The 25,908-nt window shown below is 47.9% G+C and overlaps 1 protein-coding gene across 1 annotated transcript; it reads left to right on the top strand.

The window, feature by feature from the left end:
• Window positions 1-11,471: 11,471 nt before the first annotated feature.
• Window positions 11,472-25,037, top strand: xk (X-linked Kx blood group (McLeod syndrome)). The gene is made up of 4 exons (XM_062527840.1): window positions 11,472-11,865; window positions 14,743-15,014; window positions 22,143-22,336; window positions 22,811-25,037. The coding sequence occupies exons 1-4, from the start codon at window positions 11,621-11,623 to the stop codon at window positions 23,432-23,434; spliced, it is 1,335 nt and encodes a 444-aa protein (XP_062383824.1). The 5' UTR covers window positions 11,472-11,620; the 3' UTR covers window positions 23,435-25,037.
• Window positions 25,038-25,908: the final 871 nt, after the last annotated feature.

Genomic DNA, 25,908 nt, shown 5'->3' with positions numbered 1-25,908 from the left:
GTTGGTGTGAGGTGTGACAGCCTCTCCTCTCTGTCGCAACAGACTAAAGGAAGAAATCAATCCATCCCTCCCTCCAAACAGGAGTCTCTTCTCCACTTACCCCTATAGGCTATATATTTATATATGAATCACTCACCGCAGGCGCAGAATTTCAAAACATGTTCCTGGTATTCTGATAGCACGTGTTCGCAATAAATTGTGATCTGTTGGTTAATTATTGAGCTTTGGGGACATATATAACTGTATCATCCACTGAGATATCACTAACTGATAATGCATTTGATTTGTATTAATTTATTTGTCAATACGTGTGTGTGTGTGTGTGTGTGTGTGTGTAAGTGTGTAATAAACTGCCATGGTAAACTGGATGAAAATGAAAGCACATATGATCTCTGTATTAAAAGACATACACATTAGCTGCTCTAGTTAAAGACAGATGATGCATTTTTAATGTGATTGCTAGTAATTGACCCACATCAAAGGCATTTGAAATATTATGTTCGCACAGGACAAGCATACCTAATTGAATTTGTTGAATGAAACATGAAGGAAGTTCAATATTTCAATAGATCCCAATGATCAAGGATTTCAGTAGATCATTCTCAAAAACATGTAGCCTATTGCTAACACAACAGATAAAGGCTTTAAGACTTTATATCACAGAGTGACATGCATAGACATATATACATATATACATATACACACACACACACACACATATATATATATATATATATATATGGTGACATGGCAAATGACTCAGTCAGACACAGCAAGAAGGAAGCACTGCATGCACAGACATACGAGTAATCACTGATGGACTGGCTGGGGAGCATCCTCCCTGTTGTGATGCTTTAGCACTCGCACAAGAGCTAAGGGAGGATGCCAACTCACAATGAAACAGCCTCATGGTGCCTTACGAAGTAGGGAGAGAACAACAAGATGAAGGGGGGATGATGAAGAGGGGGTGAAATGGAGTGAAAGAGCTGTGAGTGTAGAAACCCAGAGGAGCGCCTGTCTGAAGTGGATCCAGTCGCGGCTGCACACTTGGGGCTCCTGCTGTGTTCCTGTATGCGGACTGATGTTCTCAGCAGAGCCTGTACACCGTACCGTGCAGTCTTAAGTCTTAGTGTGCACCATGCAGTCTTAGTGCACCATGCAGTCTTAGTGTACCGTGCAGTCCTAGTGTACCATGCAGTCTTAGTGTTCTCAGCAGAGCCTTGTACACCATACCGTGCAGTCCTAGTGTACCGTGCAGTCTTAGTGTACCGTGCAGTCCTAGTGTACCATGCAGTCTTAGTGTTCTCAGCAGAGCCTTGTACACCGTACCATGCAGTCTTAGTGCACCGTGCAGTCTTAGTGTACCGTGCAGTCTTAGTGTACCGTGCAGTCTAGTGTTCTCAGCAGGGCCTTCTACACCATACCGTGCAGTCTTAGTGCACCGTGCAGTCCTAGTGTACCGACCGTGCAGTCTTAGGGTCCGTTCGAATCGGAAGGCAGCTGCCTACTGCCTCCCTCCCTAAATAGAGAGCTCTCTAACTAGACATGACTTTAGTTTAAACGCGTCGTTTAAAAATGAGCGTAGCACTCTAGAATCTTTGGTTAACACTACGGTATGACGTTAGCAAAAGCCTGACGTTAAACTAAATTAGCCTACGTAAGCTAGCAGGCTAACGGTATAAAGTAGTTTCACTGACAGCTAATATCTCAGACCAGGCGTTATTAGTGGGTACAACAATGGTATAACCAGGTAGTAAATCGTTTATTTCCACAAATCCAAGCTAAATAACGTCACACAAATGACATTTCAACAGACTCGGCAGTCATTTACCGATATCGGCAGCCATGTTTGTTTTGTTTTCACCGAGATTCAGACGTGGACGCAAAGGATTGTGGGTAGAAGGGAGCTTGTAGTGTACATCGATGCTGACTTCAAAAATGACCGTTATTCGGGAATTCTAAGATATCTTAGAAGGCAGCGAAAATCGTTTTTTCGGTTTCGAACGGCCTTCGCTGCCTTGCTCTCTAGTTAGATATCTTAGAAGGCAGCAGTTTTACCCGATTCGAACGGAGCCTTAGTGTTCTCAGCAGGGCTTTGTACACCATACCGTGCAGCATACCGTGCCTAGGCACTTCTGAAATGAAACGGGGAATATGAACACTAGAGAACATGACCACTAAAGAACATGAACACTAGAGAACACTAGAGAACACTAGAGAACATGAACACTAGAGAACATGAACACTAGAGAACACTAGAGAACATGAACACTAGAGAACACTAGAGAACATGAATACTAGAGAACACTAGAGAACACTAGAGAACATGAACACTAGAGAACATGAACACAAGAGAACATGAACACTAGAGAACACTAGAGAACATGAACACTAGAGAACACTAGAGAACATGATCACTAGAGAACACTAGAGAACATGAACACTAGAGAACATGAACACTAGAGAACATGAACACTAGAGTACATGAACACTAGAGAACATGAACACTAGAGAACATGACCACAAGAGTAGCCTAGAGAACATGACCACTAGAGAACATGAACACTAGAGAACATGACCACAAGAGTAGCCTAGAGAACATGACCACTAGAGAACATGAACACTAGAGAACATAAACACTAGAGAACACTAGAGAACATGAACACTAGAGAACACTAGAGTACATGAACACTAGAGAACATGAACACTAGAGAACATGAACACTAGAGAACATGAACACTAGAGAACACTAGAGAACATGAACACTAGAGAACATGACCACTAGAGAACACTAGAGAACATGAACACTAGAGAACACTAGAGTACATGAACACTAGAGAACATGAACACTAGAGAACATGAACACTAGAGAACATGAACACTAGAGAACACTAGAGAACATGAACACTAGAGAACACTAGAGTACATGAACACTAGAGAACATGAACACTAGAGAACATGAACACTAGAGAACATGAACACTAGAGAACATGAATACTAGAGAACATGAACACTAGAGAACATGAACACTAGAGAACATGACCACTAGAGAACACTAGAGAACATGAACACTAGAGAACAAGAGACTGAATACGTTTTTCATTTTTTGAACTTCCCAATAGTTTTTGTTCCCAACTTGAGTTGTGTACAAGTGTTCCGCAGCCACGCCCCTTTACTCCTCCTCCAGTCCCACCGTGCTGCAGTGCACTTGTTGTAGCTCTTCATGGGCCTCTATTGTTCTGGATGAAATGCACCATTTTCAACCTTTTATCGCTGCATAAAGGCCGTCATCACAGAGAGGAAATTCGGCTGCTCATCCCGATTGTTCTCCGAGCGACAAAAGAAGCTGTGCAGTGTTGTGAATGTGGTGGACAAAACAGTATTGGCTCAGCAAATGTCACGGCACAGACGTTATCACAGACCCCTCCCTTCACCAGATAGCCCTGCTCACAGCATTTGTGAAAGCAAACATTGAATTGCAATTTGGCCGCAATTACTTCCTTACAAGCTAACCTTTCCTGTCCACTTGCACATGTTTGATTAAATGTCATGTCATTGTTCATCATCACATTATCGTCTTTTCTGCTACCGCTCTCTCTGAGAAGACCACTGGAGACGACTCAACAGGAACTGAGTGGGAATCAATCGCCAGCGCACCCGTCAGAGTGCCGTGGGCAGCAAGCCTGGTGGAATGGCACAGGCGGCGCGTCTGTTTGAGTGGCACGTCCGTTTGAGTGGCACAGGCAGTGTGTGTGTGTGAGTGGCGTGGGCAGTGTGTGTGTTTGAGTGGTGTGGGCAGTGTGTGTGTGTGAGTGGTGTGGGCAGTGTGTGTGTTTGAGTGGTGTGGGCAGTGTGTGTGTTTGAGTGGTGTGTGTTTGAGTGGTGTGGGCAGTGTGTGTGTTTGAGTGGCGTGGGCAGTGTGTGTGTTTGAGTGGTGTGGGCACTGCAGTGTGTGTGTTTGAGTGGTGTGGGCAGTGTGTGTGTTTGAGTGGTGTGGGCAGTGTGTGTGTTTGAGTGGTGTGGGCAGTGTGTGTGTGTGTGTTTGAGTGGTGTGGGCAGTGTGTGTGTTTGAGTGGTGTGGGCAGTGCAGTGTGTGTGTTTGAGTGGCGAGGGCAGTGTGTGTGTTTGAGTGGTGTGGGCAGTGTGTGTGTTTGAGTGGTGTGGGCAGTGTGTGTGTTTGAGTGGCGAGGGCAGTGTGTGTGTTTGAGTGGTGTGGGCAGTGTGTGTGTTTGAGTGGTGTGGGCAGTGTGTGTGTTTGAGTGGTGTGGGCAGTGTGTGTGTTTGAGTGGTGTGGGCAGTGTGTGTGTTTGAGTGGTGTGGGCAGTGTGTGTGTGTGTGTTTGAGTGGTGTGTGTTTGAGTGGTGTGGGCAGTGTGTGTGTTTGAGTGGTGTGGGCAGTGTGTGTGTTTGAGTGGCGTGGGCACTGCAGTGTGTGTGTTTGAGTGGCGCGGGCAGTGTGTGTGTTTGAGTGGCGCGGGCAGTGTGTGTGTCATATCCTCCCATGGTTTAAATTTTTCTGATCTATTTTCTTTGATATATATTTCTACTTGTGTACAAATGGTGGGGGTGTAAATTCTGTTTAAGGAAAACAATTACTTTCTCTAAAAATGGAAGAAAACTGATGACGCAAACATTGTCACTTCCCCTGACAAAAGGCTGGCACTTGCATAGTTTATGGCAGCCATTCCACCCTTCTGACACAGTAATTGCTGTCTGTGTGACAGCTGAAACAGCAGCTTCTTCTTTTTGGCTGTTTACTTAAGCCCAATTCACACCAAAGATTCCTGACGCGATGAGACTGAGTTGCAGCGGTGTGAATTAGAAGTTGCACGTAGTTGCAAGCAGTCGCAAGCCGTCGCAGAGCATTAAACACGTTGAGTCGCAGTCGCAAGGTTTTAGAACGTCGCGGCTCGTCTCGTCGGGACGCTTTGGTCTGAACCCTACTTAAAAGTGTAACTCACAGTAAAAAAGAAGTAGGGAGAGAACAACATGATGAAGGGGAGATGAAGAAGTAGGGAGAGAACAACATGATGAAGGGGGGATGAAGACGTAGGGAGAGAACAACATGATGGAGGGGGGATGATATGGTGTAGAGGGATGAAATGATGAAGAGGCGGTGTAATGGAGTGAAAGAGACGGAGTGGAGAAACCCAGAGGAAAGCCTGTCTGAAGTGGATCCAGTCTAAAACGGATAGTTCTGGTCCTTGATTATGATTGGCTGAATCGCGTTCGATGCCGTTGTATATAGGATGATACAGTAGGCTACGTGTCAACACTGCTCTGGGATCAGGCACATACAGTAAGCTACGTGTCAACACTGCTCTGGGATCAGGCACATAGGCTACAGTAGGCTACGTGTCAACACTGCTCTGGGATCAGGCACATAGGCTACAGTAGGCTACGTGTCAACACTGCTCTGGGATCAGGCATATAAGCTACAGTAGGCTACGTGTCAACACTGCTCTGGGATCAGGCATATAAGCTACAGTACGTGTCAACACTGCTCTGGGATCAGGCACATAGGCTACAGTAGGCTACGTGTCAACACTGCTCTGGGATCAGGCATATAAGCTACAGTAGGCTACGTGTCAACACTGCTCTGGGATCAGGCATATAAGCTACAGTACGTGTCAACACTGCTCTGGGATCAGGCACATAGGCTACAGTAGGCTACGTGTCAACACTGCTCTGGCATCAGGCATATAAGCTACAGTACGTGTCAACACTGCTCTGGGATCAGGCACATAGGCTACAGTAGGCTACGTGTCAACACTGCTCTGGGATCAGGCATATAGGCTACAGTACGTGTCAACACTGCTCTGGGATCAGGCACATAGGCTACAGTAGGCTACGTGTCAACACTGCTCTGGGATCAGGCACATACAGTAGGCTACGTGTCAACACTGCTCTGGGATCAGGCACATAGGCTACAGTAGGCTACGTGTCAACACTGCTCTGGGATCAGGCATATAGGCTACAGTACGTGTCAACACTGCTCTGGGATCAGGCACATAAGCTACAGTAGGCTACAGTACGTGCCAACGCTGCCCTGGCGGCACACATTTCAACAGAGCCGAAAGCATCTGTCTTCTATCCTTGAAAGATTTACAATTTCTCGCCTTTACTTTTCTAAATGACTGACTTTGGACTTGAGTTTAATGTTTATTTTCATTAGGTTCACTTGTAAAGTGCTATCATACAGTCAGCTGTGTGGACCTGACTCCTCACAATGTCCAGCCCATCTGCACTGACTGTGGCCATTTTGCCCACAAGAGACTTGTGGGATATCATGCAGGCCCTCTGTTATACGGGATGCCATGTGACCGCGACCTTTGACCCCAGCACTGTGAGAACCAAACCAGTCCATGGGTGCCTCTCAACATCTCTTCTCGATCCTCGAGGGGCGTTCCCACTGATCTATAACTAACACTGGATAGACTATCCCATTGTTGCCGCCCCATCATTCTTTATGTAGATCAGTGAGGACAAGGATCGAGGAAGGAAGGGAGGGTGTATAAAAGCCCAAATGAGAGGCACCCCATGTAGTCTTTGTAGTGAGGAACTTCTGAAAGCTTAATGAAGAACCTTCAGCCCCCTGGCCTAATCCATGTATGTTGTCCCAATAAGCTATGAAACACACAAGATGATTTCTCCTTGTGGCATTACCATGAACAAGGGACATGTGTCAGAATCCTTTAGACTGAAATCCAATTGTGTTCTGTTCTGACGCATAGTAAAATCAAATGTGTGCCAAGACTCTGAAACATCAAACAGAACAGACCTCCATTCCAACAGTGATCCCAAGAAATGATTCCCATTTTACCGTAATTACAGTGATGGGCAAATACTGCAAATGGATTCAACAGTTTCAACAAAGACACTCATAGTAAACACATCAATTAGTTTAATGGCTGTAGAAGGTTTGCACAGAATCTTTTAGCTGAACTTAAGCAAAGTATGCCTGTGAAATATGTAATGTCACGCTAACAAACCATTACACTAAGTAGGTGAAGTTCTTTAATTAAGATGAAATGGGCCAAGTGCTTCAGATGTTAAAAGATTAAATGGGCCAAGTGCTTCAGTTGTACAAAGACCATAATAAGACTGGAAAACATCTATCTGTTAATGTTCTACACTAGAACTAGACCCAGAGGAACCAAACTAGAGTCAGGAATAACAGTGTTCTACTCGAAAACTAGACCCAGAGGAACCAAACTAGGGTGAGGAATAAGAGTGTTCTACTCGAGAACTAGACCCAGAGGAACCAAACTAGAGTCAGGAATAATAGTGTTCTACTCGAGAACTAGACCCAATAATAGTGTTCTACTCGAGAACTAGACCCAGAGGAACCAAACTAGGGTCAGGAATAATAGTGTTCTACTCGAGAACTAGACCCAGAGGAACCAAACTAGGGTGAGGAATAATAGTGTTCTACTCGAGAACTAGACCCAGAGGAACCAAACTAGGGTGAGGAATAATAGTGTTCTACTCGAGAACTAGACCCAGAGGAACCAAACTAGAGTCAGGAAAAATAGTGTTCTACTCGAGAACTAGACCCAATAATAGTGTTCTACTCGAGAACTAGACCCAGAGGAACCAAACTAGGGTCAGGAATAATAGTGTTCTACTCGAGAACTAGACCCAGAGGAACCAAACTAGGGTCAGGAATAATATTGCTGGATTCTCTGGCTGTTGCGCACTGGTTACTTGCGGTTACTTGGTTACATACTGTATGTAAGCAAAACTGTCATGTGGGAGACATAGCACTCTAGAAATGATGCTGGATCCAGTGTCAGTGTATCAGAATGATCCCTGTTAACTGTTGACGGAGGATAGTCGTTATTGGGTGTGTTCTATTTGTGGCATGATCTATTAAAGGACACACTCTTCTAAAGACCACTCCACCACCCACCTGCCACCACTGAGAACAAATCATATGGAGTAGACATCCTGAAGTTGCCTACATTCAATTCAATTTGATTGTGTTGAGCAAGATAATGAATGGCTAATTAGCTCAGACAAATGAGTAGAGAACATGACAGGCCCCATGTTATCCAGCGTGACAACATCTCTCCCAGAAGCTCCCGTTGATCACGGCCTTTCACTCAGCACAGCTGTCACCTCAGCGGGCCGCTAGTCGTCTCTGCACTGACACGTTGTGAACGCCTCCAGACTCCTCGCGTCCGAGCATTCCACTCACTCACGCATCCAAGGCCAGCAGTCTCAATTGAGCTGCTTGTGGCTGATTAAATGGGACCTTTCACAATGACAGGCAGATAGAAGCTTCCACGAGCTTCCCTGTGATGAACTCCAGTGCTCCAGGCAAATAAAAGCTTCCATGAGCATCCATGTGCGATTGTCAGCTGCCTCTCCATAGGGTCCTCGGAGGGGAGTGGGCACTCAGAGAGGCCACCGTGAGTCATGTCCGGCACCTGCGGATCCGCTGCTTCCACTGGCGTCCACCCTCGGTTCTGATTAGGGGCAGAGAGAGAGGAGGAGGAGAGAGGAGGAGGAGAGAGGAGGAGGAGAGAGGAGGGCCACCTCATGGTCTGATTAGGGGCAGAGGCCGCCTCATGGGGGCTCCAGCAGATTATAGAGGAGCGAGCGCTGTGAATAGAAGCGAGCTGAGTGAAGTTAATAAAACGCTAAACCTCTGACACATCCTAGTAAAGGCTACACAGGAGGGCCATGTGATTAAGTCTTCATGTCACACAATGAATAGTCAGCCGTCGCTATAGAAACAAGACCAATAACACACCGAGGAGACAGATGTGGTTATTGTGTTGAACACACGGAGATGGACGATGGACGTTAAACCTGAGAATGTGATGGTTCTGTATATATGGACGCACGGACATACACACACACATATGCACACACGTATGCACACACATGCACACACCCACGCACATGAGAATGTGATGGTGCTGTATACAGACACACACACACACGCACACACACGCACATGCACACATACACACACACACGCACATGCACACATACACAATCTTTATTTTCTCCCACTCACAGACCCAGAGATAAATCCAACAGTGTTCTCTTGGGAGGAAAACCTGCTGTGCGACCGACACAGAGAGGAACACCAAACACACACACACACACACACACACACACACCACCTCTCTGAGAGACCTCCGTGAAGTTGGCACCCCATAGGTTGAAAATATGAATAAAAGTGTTTTGATGCGTTTGTGCATCGTTTGTGCACGGTTGTGCAGGCAAAATAAACATTTGTGCACAAACCGCTTGAAGGATATTAAACTAAAACTTGTTTGGTGACCTGGGGTCACTTAGCACCCCATTACAGTAACATCCAAATGGATCAAAAATGGCTGTAATGGTTTGTGCACTGTTGTTGTGCACGATTGTCTGATGAACTCCATTTGTGCACGGTTGTGCTCTAGACTGTGTGGAGCCCATGTGCTGTTGCCATCAAATCCTTCTGTGTTTGTGTGTGTCGTGTCACTGATGGCAGTGCTGATGTGATGTCTCTTGGTACCCATATCCCACATCTGTCAGTCACCGCTAACCACCAGAGCAGTCAGGCATATGGGGGGTTCCCAAGGCACAAATGGATGTTCAGCGCTGACTAAAGAGAACACATGCTGCTGGTTGAGAGGGCCCAATCATGTGATCAGCATGTTGAGCTTTGTTGAATGCTAATGCTTCTCGTCTGAATGCAGCACACACTCAAAAGGAGCCGGCCACCCAGCATTCACGGCTGTGTATCAGTACGTCCGGTAGCAGTAATATGCAGTCATAACGTCATTTAACTTTACTCTCAAATCAAGGCAGCTACGAGAGCAATGATCGCAAATGATAACTGAACAGAACGTTATAGTCCTACAATTAGGAGACCCCTGCTATACATAGCAGCAACTTCAGCTAGCCACCCAGCATTCACCACACAGGGATTTATACTGCTGGAGTTGATCGGGCCTGTAGAGAAGTACAGAGAGCAAACAAAGCAAAGCCCTTAAAGACTTCCCAGGGTACATTACAGCAGCCCTCTGAAAAGTAGGCCCACAAAATAGGAAGCAAACCTTCTGGAGGACAGTTGCTCTGCTATCAGGCTACCACCTGGCCTCCTCCTGCTGTGTCTGCATGGCTGTGTCCAGAAGTCAAGCGTGCACGCTGGATAGTACCCTCTTTCCAGTAGCGTCTTAGTTAGCTCGCTCCTCAGTATGCGTCCCTACCTAAATTTGGACAGCACTAACTAGTTGGCGTCACCTGACTCGGGGAGGGGTGTGTGTTGACGATTTGCATGACGTTTGGAGCTTGACCTGCGCTGCGCAATGGATTATGGGATATCTGAGGGCAAAAAAGATGCATCGATGCACGCTTGGAAATCACACCAAACGAAGTACCCAACTAGTGAGAGCGCTTGACTTTCGAACAGTCTATTCTGGCGTAACTTCCGGAAAATGCACACTGCCCAGCGTGCGTACTGATGTTTCAGACACAGCCTCAGTGTCTGCTGTGAGGGCAGGAAGGAAGGGCAGATCTGCTGCTGCCTCTTATCTGGGCAACAGGAAGCTGGAAATGGCAAACCCTCAAAACATGCACAGTGAGACGCTACCATGGCAACACGCAAACAGCTGCCAAACATCAGCATTTCATCTGATTATTTATCACTTGCTGAAATCTCCTCCAAAGGCATCCTCCTGTCAGTAGCTTCATTAGCCTATAACCAATATGTCACAATTCATGTAATAAATCAAAGTGTGAAATAAATCAATGTTTCACGACTCAAACCAATATATAAACCTTATTTAAAACATTCATGGCCCTCCCTCTGCTAAATTATTGGAGTTCCTGACTTGAGAAAAACAATGACCACCTAAAATGTAAAGCAATAGCAATGTCTACAGTCAATGATATGGGCAGGAACTGGAGCTGGAACGGGTCGGGAGTCTGCTTACATATTATATGTATTGAATACCTCCAATTTATGGAAGCACCATAGCCTGTCCAACATGTGGCTCTGAAGAATTCAAAAGGATCTTCAGAAGAAATGTGTGCTACATTGACATCTACTGGGCGAATGGGGTACTACCCTGATGATATCTTGCATTCCAGAATAAACTCAACAGGCGCAGTATCGTCATGCTGGATTCGGAATTCAGGGTCTGTGTCTTCTTAAATGTATTTGTAATGCAATATTATATTTAAATATTTAATTGTTATAGAACGTGTGTAGACAGACACTTTCAGAGCGTCGCCCAAACATATATTAATCCTTTAAGGAGCCCCTCGAAAATGAGATGGTACATGTCATGGAGCTATCCTTAAAATAAAGAAAAATCATTTTAAGTCAATTTCTAATATCTATCGTGATTTCAAACCACTAAAACGAAATGCTGAACTCCCAGAGATTCCGACCCATAGCGTAGACGTGCGTGCGCGCAGCACGTATAGCCTCACGAACGCGCATTCGGTCAATACAACATTGAAGTCACTGCGCCATCTACAGCTAAGCGTCAAAACAGTTCACACTCGTCTTGGATAGCCCCGATGACTGCGGTGTCGAGGTTCAGTCAGCCGTCTCCGAATCGTCTGCATAAAAGACTGGGGGAGACGAAGACAAAGATGGCTGAGTGATAATGAGACTGCCCAGCTCGGTGCTTGTCTCGGTCTCCCTGTTCACAGCTGAGACGACGGCTGCGTTGTATTTGAGCACCACGTATCGGTCCGCGGGAGACAAAATTTGGCAGGGCTTCACGCTGCTCTTCACGCTCCTCCCGTCAGTCCTCGTGCAGCTCACCCTGATATTTATCCACCGGGACCTCAGCCGGGACCGACCTCTCGTGCTTCTGCTACACATACTGCAGCTGGGGCCGATTATCCGGTAGGGTGTGCCGTTCAAAACAACCCACTTACACACACATCACATATGTTTACAGTGTTTACAATGGAGAATGCCTCTGTTGTCCAAATGCACAATGCTGAGATTCGACACAACATCTCCGACAGCCTTGTTTACAGTATCTATCTGTTTAAACGCTGGCTATGTTGTGTATGTACCGTAGCTGTGCAGAGAAAATAACGCAGCTTTTGTCTTCAGTTGCGCATAACGCGCGCGGCCTGTTTGTTTACCGTGCTAGTATCGATCAACAGTTTAGTGTGGCACGCGTCGTGGTCGACATAACTGAGACTCCCCCTCTCTCTGACACTCAACGAACCATTAATCGTGAGCTCGGAGACGCGAGTGTCATCCTACAGGCTTATTCACAAGGCCGGGTGGAATTATGTCTGGGCGTAAAATCCTGTTGGTCAGTCGGCTTGTCACCCCAGCTCTTTAATCCATTATGGTGTTCAGAGTGCTGGGGCATCTCACTGGCCGACCTCAAAGAGACCTGTATATCTGCCCATTGTATCACAGAAAATTAAATGGACCTTTTAACTACACCTTGTGTTTAAAATAAGATAAACTGTAATCAGGGAAGGGGCTTAGCCGAGAATAGCTGTCCCGGGACCATTAATGGCGTCTTTCGTCTGTATAATAACGATTCTCTTAAAAGCCTCCGCTTGGATGTTTCCTCCCAGCCACTTACCAACAATAGCATTCTGTTTGACAGGTTTTTATTGAACATCTTTATTCCAGCCTGTGTTGTCCGCTGATGCTATTTTCAGTTTGATGGTCCATTTGAAGCTGGATGTGTAGTACTAGCCTACTGGGTGGTCGCCTTAATGTTTATAAGGCATTAATATATTACACATTTAATGTGAACATATTACCCCACCACATAATATTACCCACGCATCACCCTAGCTGTCAGTGCATAGTATCCAAAAAGCTAAACCTGGTGTCTGTGTTTCATCTATGGGATGGGTTTCATACGCATTGCATACTTGCCTCTGTAGTTTTTCTGGCTCCAAAAGCCTGATTCAGCACACTGAGAGTGCAGGCATGTTTAGTGAGGGTTTTACTTCCTGATTCAGCACACTTAGTGCAGGCATGTGTAGTGAGAGTGAGCAATGTGATGCCATGGGAAGTTGTTCCAGCTTCAATGTCAGAGTGCCCTCATTCTCAGAAGCGTTCTAGAACTGGACGCTTGATAGCGGCCGCCGGCCGCGCTGGCCAAGTGTTTATCTGGCGCTGCCCTCTGCATGCTAAGCGAATTAAACGGGCAGCGCGCCCAGCGCCCCCATGCCACCAGAGGCCACCAGAGGCCCCCACGCCATGGGCACCGTGCCCACTCTGCTGGACGGAGGGCAACTGCAGGTATCTCAGGTTCCCACTCTGATTCCCATCTGATCAGCAATCTCACCTGTCCTCTCGTAAACAGTGCCCACCTGTCCTCTCGTAAACAGTGCCCACCTGTCCTCTCGTAAACAGTGCCCACCTGTCCTCTCGTAAGCAGTGCTCACCTGTCCTCTCGTAAGCAGTGCCACCACACTCACCTGTCCTCTCGTAAGCAGTGTCCACCTGTCCTCTCGTAAACAGCGCCACCGCACTCACCTGTCCTCTCGTAAGCAGTGCATCTGACCCAGTGTATTGTGTGTGCTGCTCACGCATCCTGCTGTGGGGCAGTGCTTTATGTCCAGGCACTGCAGCCATCTGAAGCCTCTGGTGCTGTAAATGAGATGCAGTTCAGCACTCGTCCCAGTGCACCCAGTTCAGCACTCTAGTGAGTCCCAGTGCACCCAGTGCAGCACTCTAGTGAGTCCCAGTGCACCCAGTTCAGCACTCTAGTGAGTCCCAGTGCACCCAGTGCAGCACTCTAGTGAGTCCCAGTGCACCCAGTTCAGCACTCTAGTGAGTCCCAGTGCTCCCAGTTCAGCACTCTACTCTAGTGAGTCCCAGTGCACCCAGTGCAGCACTCTACTCTAGTGAGGCCCAGTGCACCCAGTTCAGCACTCTAGTGAGTCCCAGTGCACCCAGTGCAGCACTCTAGTGAGTCCCAGTGCAGCACTCTACTCTAGTGAGTCCCAGTTCAGCACTCTAGTGAGTCCCAGTGCACCCAGTTCAGCACTCTAGTGAGTCCCAGTGCACCCAGTTCAGCACTCTAGTGAGTCCCAGTGCACCCAGTGCAGCACTCTAGTGAGTCCCAGTGCTCCCAGTTCAGCACTCTAGTGAGTCCCAGTGCACCCAGTGCAGCACTCTAGTGAGTCCCAGTGCTCCCAGTTCAGCACTCTACTCTAGTGAGTCCCAGTGCACCCAGTTCAGCACTCTACTCTAGTGAGTCCCAGTGCACCCAGTGCAGCACTCTAGTGAGTCCCAGTGCACCCAGTTCAGCACTCTAGTGAGTCCCAGTGCACCCAGTTCAGCACTCTAGTGAGTCCCAGTGCACCCAGTGCAGCACTCTAGTGAGTCCCAGTGCTCCCAGTTCAGCACTCTAGTGAGTCCCAGTGCACCCAGTGCAGCACTCTAGTGAGTCCCAGTGCTCCCAGTTCAGCACTCTACTCTAGTGAGTCCCAGTGCACCCAGTTCAGCACTCTACTCTAGTGAGTCCCAGTGCACCCAGTTCAGCACTCTAGTGAGTCCCAGTGCACCCAGTTCAGCACTCTAGTGTGGGACTCTAGGAGACTCTAATAGTAGACTCTATTGTGATCTCTGGGCCACAATATGATATTGCGATGCCACTGCCCCGTGTGTGTGTGTGCGGTCCAGTTCTGCCCACTGCCCCGTGTGTGTGTGGTCCAGTTCTGACCACTGCCCCGTGTGTGTGTGTGGTCCAGTTCTGACCACTGCCCCGTGTGTGTGTGTGTGTGCGGTCCGCAGGTGCCTGGAGGCGTTCTGTATCTATGGCAGCGCGGGCACGTTCGAGGAGCCGTACGTCACCATCACGCGGAAGAAGCAGATGCCGCGGGGGGGGCGGGGGGGGCGGGTGGAGGAGGTGGAGCGGGAGGTGGGGCAGGCGGAGGGCAAGCTGATCACCCACCGCGCCGCCTTCGCCCGCACCTCCGTCATCCAGGCCTTCCTAGGCTCCGCCCCCCAGCTCACACTCCAGCTCTACATCTGCGTCCTGCAGCAGGGAGTGTCCATCGGGAGAGGTGCATACACACACACACACACCACACACACACACACACACACACCACACACACACCACACACACACACACACACACACCACACACACACACACACACACACACACACCACACACACACACACACACACACACACACACACACACACACACACACCACACACACACACACACACACACACACACACACACACACACACACACTACACACACACACACACACACACACACACACACACACCACACACTACACACTACACACACACACACACACACACACACACACACACACACACCACACTCCAGCTCTACATCTGCGTCCTGCAGCAGGGAGTGTCCATCGGGAGAGGTGCGTACACACACACACACCACACACACCACACACACTACACACACACACACTACACCTACACACACTACACACACACACACTACACCTACACACACTACACACACACACACACACACCACACACACACACACACAAGCTTTACATCTGCGTCCTGCAGCAGGGAGTGTCCATCGGGAGAGGTGCGTACACACACACACACACACACACACACACTACACACACACACACTACACACACACACACACACTCCAGCTCTACATCTGCGTCCTGCAGCAGGGAGTGTCCATCGGGAGAGGTGCGTACACACACACACACTACACACACTACACACACTACACACACACACACACACACACACTACACACACACACACACACACACACACACACCCCAGCTCTACATCTGCGTCCTGCAGCAGGGAGTGTCCATCGGGAGAGGTGCGTACACACACACACACACTACACACACTACACACACTACACACACACACACACCATACACACACACACACACACCACACACACACACCACACACTACACACTACACACACACACCACACTCCAGCTGTACATCTGCCTCCTGCAGCAGGGCGTGTCATTTATATATCATGTCATGATGTCATATCCTTTCATATGATGTCATGTCTTGTCATGTCATGATGTCATATCCTTTCATATGATGTCATGTCCTGTCATATGACGTCATGTCTTGTCATGTCATGATGTAATCAGCTCATATGATGTCATGTCCTGTCATATGATGTCATGTCTTGTCATGTTATGTCATGATGTAATCAGCTCATATGATGTCATGTCCTGTCATCTTTTGTGGTACCTCATCCTGGCACGTCTCTCTCTTCTTTTTTTGTTAGGTATATTTTTGGGGGTTTTATGCACGTATTGATAACAGTGGAAAGAGACAGGAAGTAAATGGGAGAGAGAGTGGGGGCGGGCTCCGGAGAGGACCACAGGGGCGGAATCGAACCCGCGTCGCCGGCGTGTGGTGCAGGTGCCCCAGCCAGTTGAACTTTATAACAACGCAGAAGAAGTCTCAGCAGACACTGGTCCATGTTGTCATAAGTCATAAATACCAAGAAACGGCATCCTTTTGAGGAGTCTTTGCAAGAGAGCAGTCTGTGTTTTGTTTGAACAAGTCAACTTTGGATAGAGCTGTCCCCAACTCCACTAGTAGATGTTGTAGAGCTAAAGTGAGAAGTGGGGAAGTCTTCTGGCATGATTTGACATAATGTAAGGCTAGACTGTGGCAAGCTGTGGCAGTGATGAAAAACTTGGTTATCATTGGTTCTTAGTCTTGCGTAATTTAGATAAGTGAGGCTCAGTTGGTTGTTTGTGACTTTTCTCCCACAGTGAGACATACCCAATACCTGTGTGGCATTTTGGTGTGAGGTATTTGGGAAGGAATGTTTGACTTCATTAGGAAGGATTGTTTTTCTTTTAGGTTGCACTGAAAGCTAGTAAGACCATGAAGACCATAAACAAGTGTCACATAGAACTCTTTGTAAAATAGGCATGATGCCAGTTCTTGCCTGAGGCCCAAATGACATGGCACACTACATCTCCCATCTGCCACTGCTCTATGATCTATCCGTCAACACTTGCCAGTTTATTTGTCCTTTAGACAGATGCCTGTCGGGAAGCTGTGAATAGACCTGTTCATAGGAACACATGAGGACACACGGCATTAGCCAGAGACCAACTCTACAACAAAATGAGTCGTCTTTTATCTTTTTACAATTTGTACTGTCTGACTTTTTTACCTACTCATGCAAGATCAGGCACCACACAAATTGATAATCAACCATTTCTTTCATGTCATCTTCTGATTGAAAATAAGGTATTTATAGGCAGTGAAAATGGCATCATTTCTTTCACCAAGTGCTTGCAGCAAAGGCATTTTCTCCTCTCAAATCCATAGTTGGCTGGCAATATCAGTTGGTCAGCAAATCAATATCGCTCAACACACCAAGTGTGAGAGGCGCTAAATTACCTCCCAGCATTTTGGACGAGGCGATGCTTCAAGCAGTCAGTGCACGGCTGAGCGGTGTGTGAAGCAGCCCAGAGTCCCGCAGGGTGACCTCGTCAACTATACGGGGACGGAGACGCCGTAACTCAAAGCCGCGATTATTTCTGTCCCGCTCCAGAGAGAGGACACTCCTCACGTACTGCTTCAGCATGATTCATGCTCTCACTATAAACAGCATACCCTCTCTCTCTCTCTCCCTCTCTCTCTTTCACCAGCACTCTCTCTCTCTCTTTCACCTGCACTCTCTCTCTTTCTCTTTCACCTGCACCCTCTCTCTCTCCCTCTCTCTCTCTCACCAGCACTCTCTCTCTTTCTCTTTCACCTGCCCTCTCTCTCTCTCTCTCTCTCTTTCCTTCACTTTCAACAGCATACCCTCTCTCTCTCCCTCTCTCTCTTTCACCAGCACTCTCTCTCTCTCTCTTTCACCTGCACTCTCTCTCTCTCCCTCTCTCTCTCTCCTTCTCTTCACCAGCAGAGTGAGTGAGTGAGTGAGTGAGTGAGTGAGTGAGTGAGTGAGTGAGTGAGTGAGTGAGTGAGTGAGTGAGTGAGTGAGTGAGTGAGTTCATTACTAGCGTGTGTGTGAGGTATGCCGTAGTGGTGTTATATTGCTCTCGCTGCATTTGGGTGGGTCAGGTCACTTCTCGGGCCAGTGTGACAGTAGACTAGTGTATCCAATCTTATCTGACCGGCGTGAGCGTAGCTACGACACTACACAAGTACCTAATCTTATCTGACCGGTGTTCCTTTACTGTAATTGAGTCGACACACCAGTGCATATGGACAGGAACCCAGCTGAGCGAGTCCCGCCTCTGCCATATATCTTACTTCCTGTTCCTTTGGCCTTCCTAGGAACCGCTATCAGGAAATAAAGCTCTCAGAATTACGCTGGAAATGTTGTCATGCTGTCAAGATCATGATCACTTTATTGGTTTATCTAGAATACGATTAGGCTCAACAAAACATCGAAGTAAAACAATAAAGTACTGTAATTAATATCTCATAACTACAGATTCATTCTGTTTAATTAGCTTTCTCTATCACTTGAGTATATCATTTATATTTTGCAGAAGTAAGCAAAGCTATTTCATTCATTCACTTAGAAGAGCTAAGCTAGACTTGTGTTTCATTTGGAAGAAGGAGAAGCATTCAATACTAGGGCAGCATAGAGCTGAGGTAATGAAGGCTACTATAGAGAGCAGAGCTGAGGTAATGAAGGTCTACTATAGAGAGGAGAGCTGAGGTAATGAAGGTCTACTGTATAGCTGAGGTAATGAAGGGCTACTATAGAGAGGAGAGCTGAGGTAATGAAGGGCTACTATAGAGAGGAGAGCTGAGGTAATGAAGGTCTACTATAGAGAGGAGAGCTGAGGTAATGAAGGCTACTATAGAGAGGAGAGCTGAGGTAATGAAGGGCTACTATAGAGAGGAGAGCTGAGGTAATGAAGGGCTACTATAGAGAGGAGAGCTGAGGTAATGAAGATCTACTATAGAGAGTAGAGCTGAGGTAATGAAGGTGTACTATAGAGCTGAGGTAATGAAGGGCTACTATAGAGAGGAGAGCTGAGGTAATGAAGGTCTACTATAGAGAGTAGAGCTGAGGTAATGAAGGTGTACTATAGAGCTGAGGTAATGAAGGGCTACTATAGAGAGGAGAGCTGAGGTAATGAAGGTCTACTATAGAGAGTAGAGCTGAGGTAATGAAGGTCTACTATAGAGAGTAGAGCTGAGGTAATGAAGGTCTACTATAGAGAGGAGAGCTGAGGTAATGAAGGTCTACTGTATAGCTGAGGTAATGAAGGTCTACTATAGAGTGTAGAGCTGAGGTAATGAAGGGCTACTATAGAGCTGAGGTAATGAAGGTCTACTATAGAGAGTAGAGCTGAGGTAATGAAGGTCTACTATAGAGAGGAGAGCTGAGGTAATGAAGGTCTACTATAGAGCTGAGGTAATGAAGGTCTACTATAGAGCTGAGGTAATGAAGGTCTACTAATGTGAGCGCTCTACTGCAGGGGCCCCGCATGGTCAGCACGGGTCAGTGTGCTCGTCCACTGTGCTGTTGCGTAAGAGAGCTGGCGGTTGTTATCAGGCCTTGGCAGCTATTTCTGTGTCTTATCAGAGGAGACACCCGACGCCCGGCTGATCAGCGCGGAGAGGGAGACAAAAGAGGAGGAAGCAGGAAGTCATCAGAGCGGAGATGGATACTTAACAGCACATCCTGCACTGGCCACGGCGCCAGGGCTGGGGACGTTAGAGCCACGCCGCCAGGGCTGGGGACGTTCGGGCTACGCTGCCAGGGCTGGACGGTTGCACATTTGAGCTTGTTTATGTAAAGATGACATGTGGACTGAAGCTTTAGCATAAAAGCATCAAATAGATTAGGACAGTTAATCTCCTCTACCCCCCCCCCTCTCTTTCTCCCTCTGTCTCGCTCTTTCTCCCTCTCTCTCTCTCTCTCTCTCTCTCTCTCTCTCTCTCTCTCTCTCTCTCTCTCTCTCATTTCCTCCTGCTGGCTGAGCTGCTTACTGATCCAAACCCAAAACAATAAACACAACTCCAGCGCAGCACAAACAGACTCTGCTCCTGCTCAGGCCAGGCTGGATTATCACACTAAAACCTTCTGGGTTACATCAGCACCCAGCGCTGGCCCTCCTGCCTACTACTGCCCCCTTTTACCCCCTCCTGCCCCCTCCTGCCCCCTTTTACCCCCTCTGTCCCTGTACTGCCCACTACTGCCCCCTTTTTCCCCCTCTTGCCCTGTACTGCCCCCTCCTGCCCACTCTTACCCCCTCTGTCCCTGTACTGCCCCCTCCTGCCCACTATTGCCCCCTATACTGCCTTGTCCTGCCCCCTCTTACCCCTCCTGCCCACTACTACCCCCCTCCTGCCCTGTGCTGCCCCCCCTCGCCCCCTTCTACCCAGTACTGCCCCCTCCTGCCATGAGCACCCAGTGCTGGCCCTCCTGCTCACTACTGCCCCGTCCTGCCCCCTCCTGCCTTACTGCCCCCCTCCTGCCCCCTCCTTCTGCTGTGTACTGCTGCCTGGCCGCTGGGCCTCCGTAGAGCGGTTACAAAAGGCCGCCCAGCGTCTGACCACTCCCCCCCCCCCCCCCCCCGGTGAAATGTTGGCCCCTCCCCCCTGGTGAAATGTTGGCCCCTCCCCCCTGGTGAAATGTTGGCCCCGCCCCATGCGTGGGTCACAGCTGTTGTGTTGTTTCCTGATGACCCCAGATGTCAGATGGCAATTTCCCAAAAATCAACCATTTTTAACGGATAACTATGCAGGTTTGGCGATTTCTTCGCCGGTTTCGCTTTTCCTTTTCGTTTTTGCTCGTTTTAAGCTGGCAGGTTTCTCTGCAGAGCTTCCCCTACAGCTTTAGCGTGTATATTTTACAACACTCCTCAATCGGTCAGTCTGCCTTTTCATGAGCATGATCGTGAGGCTGGAGACTTCCTGTTTGTCAATGCACTGGCCCGGTGGCACAAACTTGCAAACGTGGTCTTTCCACTCAGAGGCGCTAGGGGGAAGCGAGACAGCCATCATTCAACCCGAAATAAGTCCAATAACCATTCCAGTGACTCCAAAGCTGATCAGTTAAGGCAAATTAAGCTAAAAATGTTGCATACAGTAGCTTGCCTTTAACTCTTTTTATCTCCCTCAACAATGGAATTCTCTTCGCACGTCGCCGGAGTTCTAGACCTCCACCTAGCCATTATTTCCATCGAACCGGTCACCTCGTCGGCTGTTATCCCTTACGTCAAAAGCTGTTGTTTCTAAATGTCTTCATTTGGGATCGTTACTCAGTGTCTTCTTTACAGTGACTTCCTTTCTTCCTCACTTGTTCTTCTGTCTTTACTGCTCTGAATGTACACTGTAATGATGATAATAATAATAATAATAATAATAATAATAATAATAATAATAATAATAATAACATGATTGTGTGTCTGCGTCCCTGCAGGCACCCTGATGGTCATCTCTCTGCTGTCCATCGTGTACGGGGCGCTGCGCTGCAACATAATAATAATAATAATAATAATAATAATAATAATAATAATAATGTGTGTGTGTGTGCAGGCACCCTGATGGTGATCTCGCTGCTGTCCATCGTGTACGGGGCGCTGCGCTGCAACATAATAATAATAATAATAATAATAATGTGTGTGTGTGTGTGTGTGTGTGTGTGTGTGTGCAGGCACCCTGATGGTGATCTCTCTGCTGTCCATCGTGTACGGGGCGCTGCGCTGCAACATAATAATAATAATAATAATAATAATGATAATAATAATAATAATAATAATGATAATAATAATAATAATGTGTGTGTGTGTGTGTGTGTGTGTGTGTGTGCAGGCACCCTGATGGTGATCTCTCTGCTGTCCATCGTGTACGGGGCGCTGCGCTGCAACATAATAATAATAATAATAATAATAATGATAATAATAATAATAATAATAATGATAATAATAATAATAATGTGTCTGTGTCCCTGCAGGCACCCTGATGGTGATCTCTCTGCTGTCCATCGTGTACGGGGCGCTGCGCTGCAACATAATAATAATAATAATAATAATAATGATAATAATAATAATAATAATAATGATAATAATAATAATAATGTGTCTGTGTCCCTGCAGGCACCCTGATGGTGATCTCTCTGCTGTCCATCGTGTACGGGGCGCTGCGCTGCAACATAATAATAATAATGTGTGTGTGTGTGTGTGTGTGTGTGTGCAGGCACCCTGATGGTCATCTCTCTGCTGTCCATCGTGTACGGGGCGCTGCGCTGCAACATCCTGGCCATTAAGATCCGCTACGACGACTACGAGGTGGACGTGCGGCCGGGCGCGTACCTGTGCATCTTCCTGTGGCGCAGCCTGGAGATCGCCACGCGCGTGGCCGTGCTGGTGCTCTTCAGCTCCGTGCTGCAGGTGTGTGTGTGTGTGTGTGTGTGTGTGTGTGTGTGTGTGTGTGTGTGTGTGTGTGTGTGTGTGTGTGTGTGTGTGTGTGTGTGTGTGTGTGTGTGTGTGTGTGGGAGTGTGTGTGAGCATGTGTGATAACCAGTCCAGTTCAGTATGTGTGTGTGTGTGTGTGTGTGGCTTTTGGCTGTTAAGCTTTTATGCATTTTGGCTTTTAAGCTTTTATGCATTTTGGCTTTTAAGTTTTTATGCATTTTAGCTTTAAAAAAATGTATGGGACTGATATCACTGCCATTGCTGATTGTTGATGTTTAATGTTAATGTTCTGTATTCTCTACGTCCTTAATGTTAGATGTTGTTGTGTCTCTTTTCATAGTATTTATTTATTGATATTTATTGTTGTCTGTGCTTAAATGTTCAATGTGGCTCCATTGAGTGCAAGACAAATTCCCCTCGGGGCAATAAAGGTTTCATTCATTCATTCAGGTGTGGGTGCTGCCCGTGGTGGCGCTCAACTTCCTGCTCTTCACGCTGCACCCGTGGGCGCTCTTCTGGCGCAGCGGCTCGCCCTTCCCCGAGAACATCGAGAAGACGCTGACGCGCGTGGGCACCACCATGGTGCTGGCGCTGCTCACCTTCCTGTACGCCGGCATCAACATGTTCTGCTGGTCCGCCGTGCAGCTGCGCCTCTCCGACCCCGACCTCATCGACCAGACGCACAGCTGGCGCCGCGTGGCGGGCTACTACGGCGGGCGCCTCGTGGAGAACGGCGCGCTGACGCTGCTGTGGCACGCCTTCCAGACGGACGTGTACCGCGCCGTGGACCAGCTGGCGCTCGCGCTGCTGCTGACGGTGGGCTACCTGATGGCCATCTTCTTCATGCTCATGTTCTACCAGTTCTGCCACCCGTGCCGTCGGCTCTTTGGCGCCAGCGCAGCGGCGGGCATGTGCGAGTGCTGCGGGCCCTCCTGCCTGCTGCTCCACGGGCATCACGCCGCACAGGTGGCGCCCGACCACCACAAGCAGCCCCCCCTCACCGACGCAGACAGCACCGGGGGCACCTTCGCCACCAACGGAGACCTCAGCCAGAGCTTCTCCAGCAACGCCTAACCCCCCCCCGCCCCCCCCTTCTCTTGCACACTAGACAAGTGCTCCTGCAGAGGAGAGGGGCAACAATAACCCCCCCCACCCCCCCCCCCTCTCTTGCACACTAGACAAGTGCTCCTGCAGAGGAGAGGGGCAACAAGACTGGACAACGCCTAACCCCCCCCCCCTCTCTTGCACACTAGACAAGTGCTCCTGCAGAGGAGAGGGGCAACAAGACTGGACAACGCCTAACCCCCCCCCCCTCTCTTGCACACTAGACAAGTGCTCCTGCAGAGGAGAGGGGCAACAATAACCCCCCCCACCCCCCCGCCCCCCCCCCCTCTCTTGCACACTAAACAAGTGCTCCTGCAGAGGACAGGCAACAAGACTGGACAAGCCAATGAAGACCATTTGCTTTGCCTTGGAACACCCCATGCTGGACCGTAGGAGGGAGGCTCAGGACCCGAGCTGACCCCTGGTTGGACCGTAGGAGGGAGGCTCAGGACCCTAGCTGACCCCTGATTGGACCGTAGGAGGGAGGCTCAGGACCCTAGCTGACCCCTGATTGGACCGTAGGAGGGAGGCTCAGGACCCTAGCTGACCCCTGACTGACCCCGGCAGCATGGCCGTGATGATCATCGTAGTTGTAAACCTTCCCAGAGTGCATGTGGGCGACCTTTAACCTTCGACGCTTATACAGAAGTGCTGCTTTTGGTCATGTGATGTCCGTGTTTGTTTCAATATTGTCGTGTTTTTCTGTTTATCTTTGTGACGTTTACTTACTGAATTACTCTCTTATTTAAACTTTGATATATTTATTTGATGATTGTATGGCTTCCACCTGTCCACTAATGAGCCGCATGGCCGTCCTCCACGGCCCACTTAAAGCACACACTCAGGTTTCTTCCAAAAGTACTCCGTCTTTGTTCATGAAATCATTTGCTTCAGACAAAGACAGACAGTATTCTGTCTTTTGTATATAAAAGCATTTTCACATCAGCCACTATTCTAGGCTTAATGCCTGCTACTAAAAAAAAACAAATGTAGCCACATTTATTTCACAAAGTACCGGAAGAGCTGGCACATTTTAGGGCCTTACTTTCAGATGCGTACCTTTGATCAGTGGTCGGGTGTTTGAAGAGCAACGCTGACACGATGCAAAAGCAGACATTAAAACATCAGCATTCTTTCTTTTTTTTAAAGTTGAAACTTTGACCTGGATGCTACAGTGAGCCTTCATCTGTGTGCAGCTGATGCGATCATGAGCCTTCTGTTCATCTGTGTAAAGCTGTGAATGAAACGTGTATTTGTTTACTTTGTATTTTTACTATCCTGCTTGGCACCTGTTGCACGTGTATTTTTACAGATTTGCTAAAGAAAGGGACCACCTGTTGCACATTCATTATTGTAAAGGAAAGGATTGAAAAGAAGAGAAAAAAAAATGTGTCAGACAAAGACTGCTTGTGAACAGTGCTGCCACCTGGTGGTGAAGGTCCTCTTGTTGAATGTTGAGTTTTGAGACAAATGGCATTGAGCGTCAGCTAACAGCACTGAATGCTAACCACCTTTTTTATACACTTTTGTCATTTAAGCAGAACCATAATAAAGACTCAATAGATAAAAAGAACCTATTTTGTGTGTGTGTGTCTGTGTGTGTCTGTGTGTGTCTGTGTCTTTTGTATGTGCTTTTTCCCCTTTGCCGTTATCAGAGTGGAAACACATGAATAGTTTATGGGGCCTCTTCCACTTGCCCATACAGATAACAGCGGCTCGTTCAGCTGGAAATATCACAGCCGCCAAAGAGCAGAGCTTGGGTTTCATTGGCTCATTGCATGGTCCAGACACAAGACAGTTCATCTGTGGTCGTATATGTAGGCCATAGCCCCTTCGCTGTATGGGCAGCTGTGTGCTACTGTTGTAAGCACTGCTTCTATTGAAGTAGGAGCACAATTACAAATCTGAAGTGACCGACGTGATCCAGCATGACGGCACTCTAGCATGAATCATCCTCAGTGATGGTAGTCTGGTTTGTGATAGCATGGCTGTAGTAATGGTAGTCTGGTTTGTGGTAGCATGGCTGTAATCTGGTTTGTGATAGCATGGCTGTAATGGTAATCTGGTTTGTGATAGCATGGCTGTAATGGTAGTCTGGTTTGTGGTAGCATGGCTGTAATCTGGTTTGTGATAGCATGGCTGTAATGGTAATCTGGTTTGTGATAGCATGGCTGTAATGGTAGTCTGGTTTGTGGTAGCATGGCTGTAGTAATGGTAGTCTGGTTTGTGATAGCATGGCTGTAGTAATGGTAGTCTGGTTTGTGATAGCATGGCTGTAATGGTAGTCTGCACTGTTTACTGGCTGTAGTCGAGCAAAACTGCTTCTGGGAGCCCGTCTGAGAAGTGATGGCTCAACACCGCACTACAGGCGAGGTGTGGTATATCGAAAGAGCAAAGTCCACACACACACACACACACACACACACACACACACACACTCAAAT

The sequence above is a fragment of the Sardina pilchardus genome, chromosome 23, assembly GCF_963854185.1.
Source record: "Sardina pilchardus chromosome 23, fSarPil1.1, whole genome shotgun sequence".
In the NCBI taxonomy this organism is placed as follows: Eukaryota; Metazoa; Chordata; class Actinopteri; order Clupeiformes; family Clupeidae; genus Sardina; species Sardina pilchardus.
Note: the sequence above shows the minus strand (reverse complement) of the source record. Positions and strands in the feature narration are given on the sequence as shown.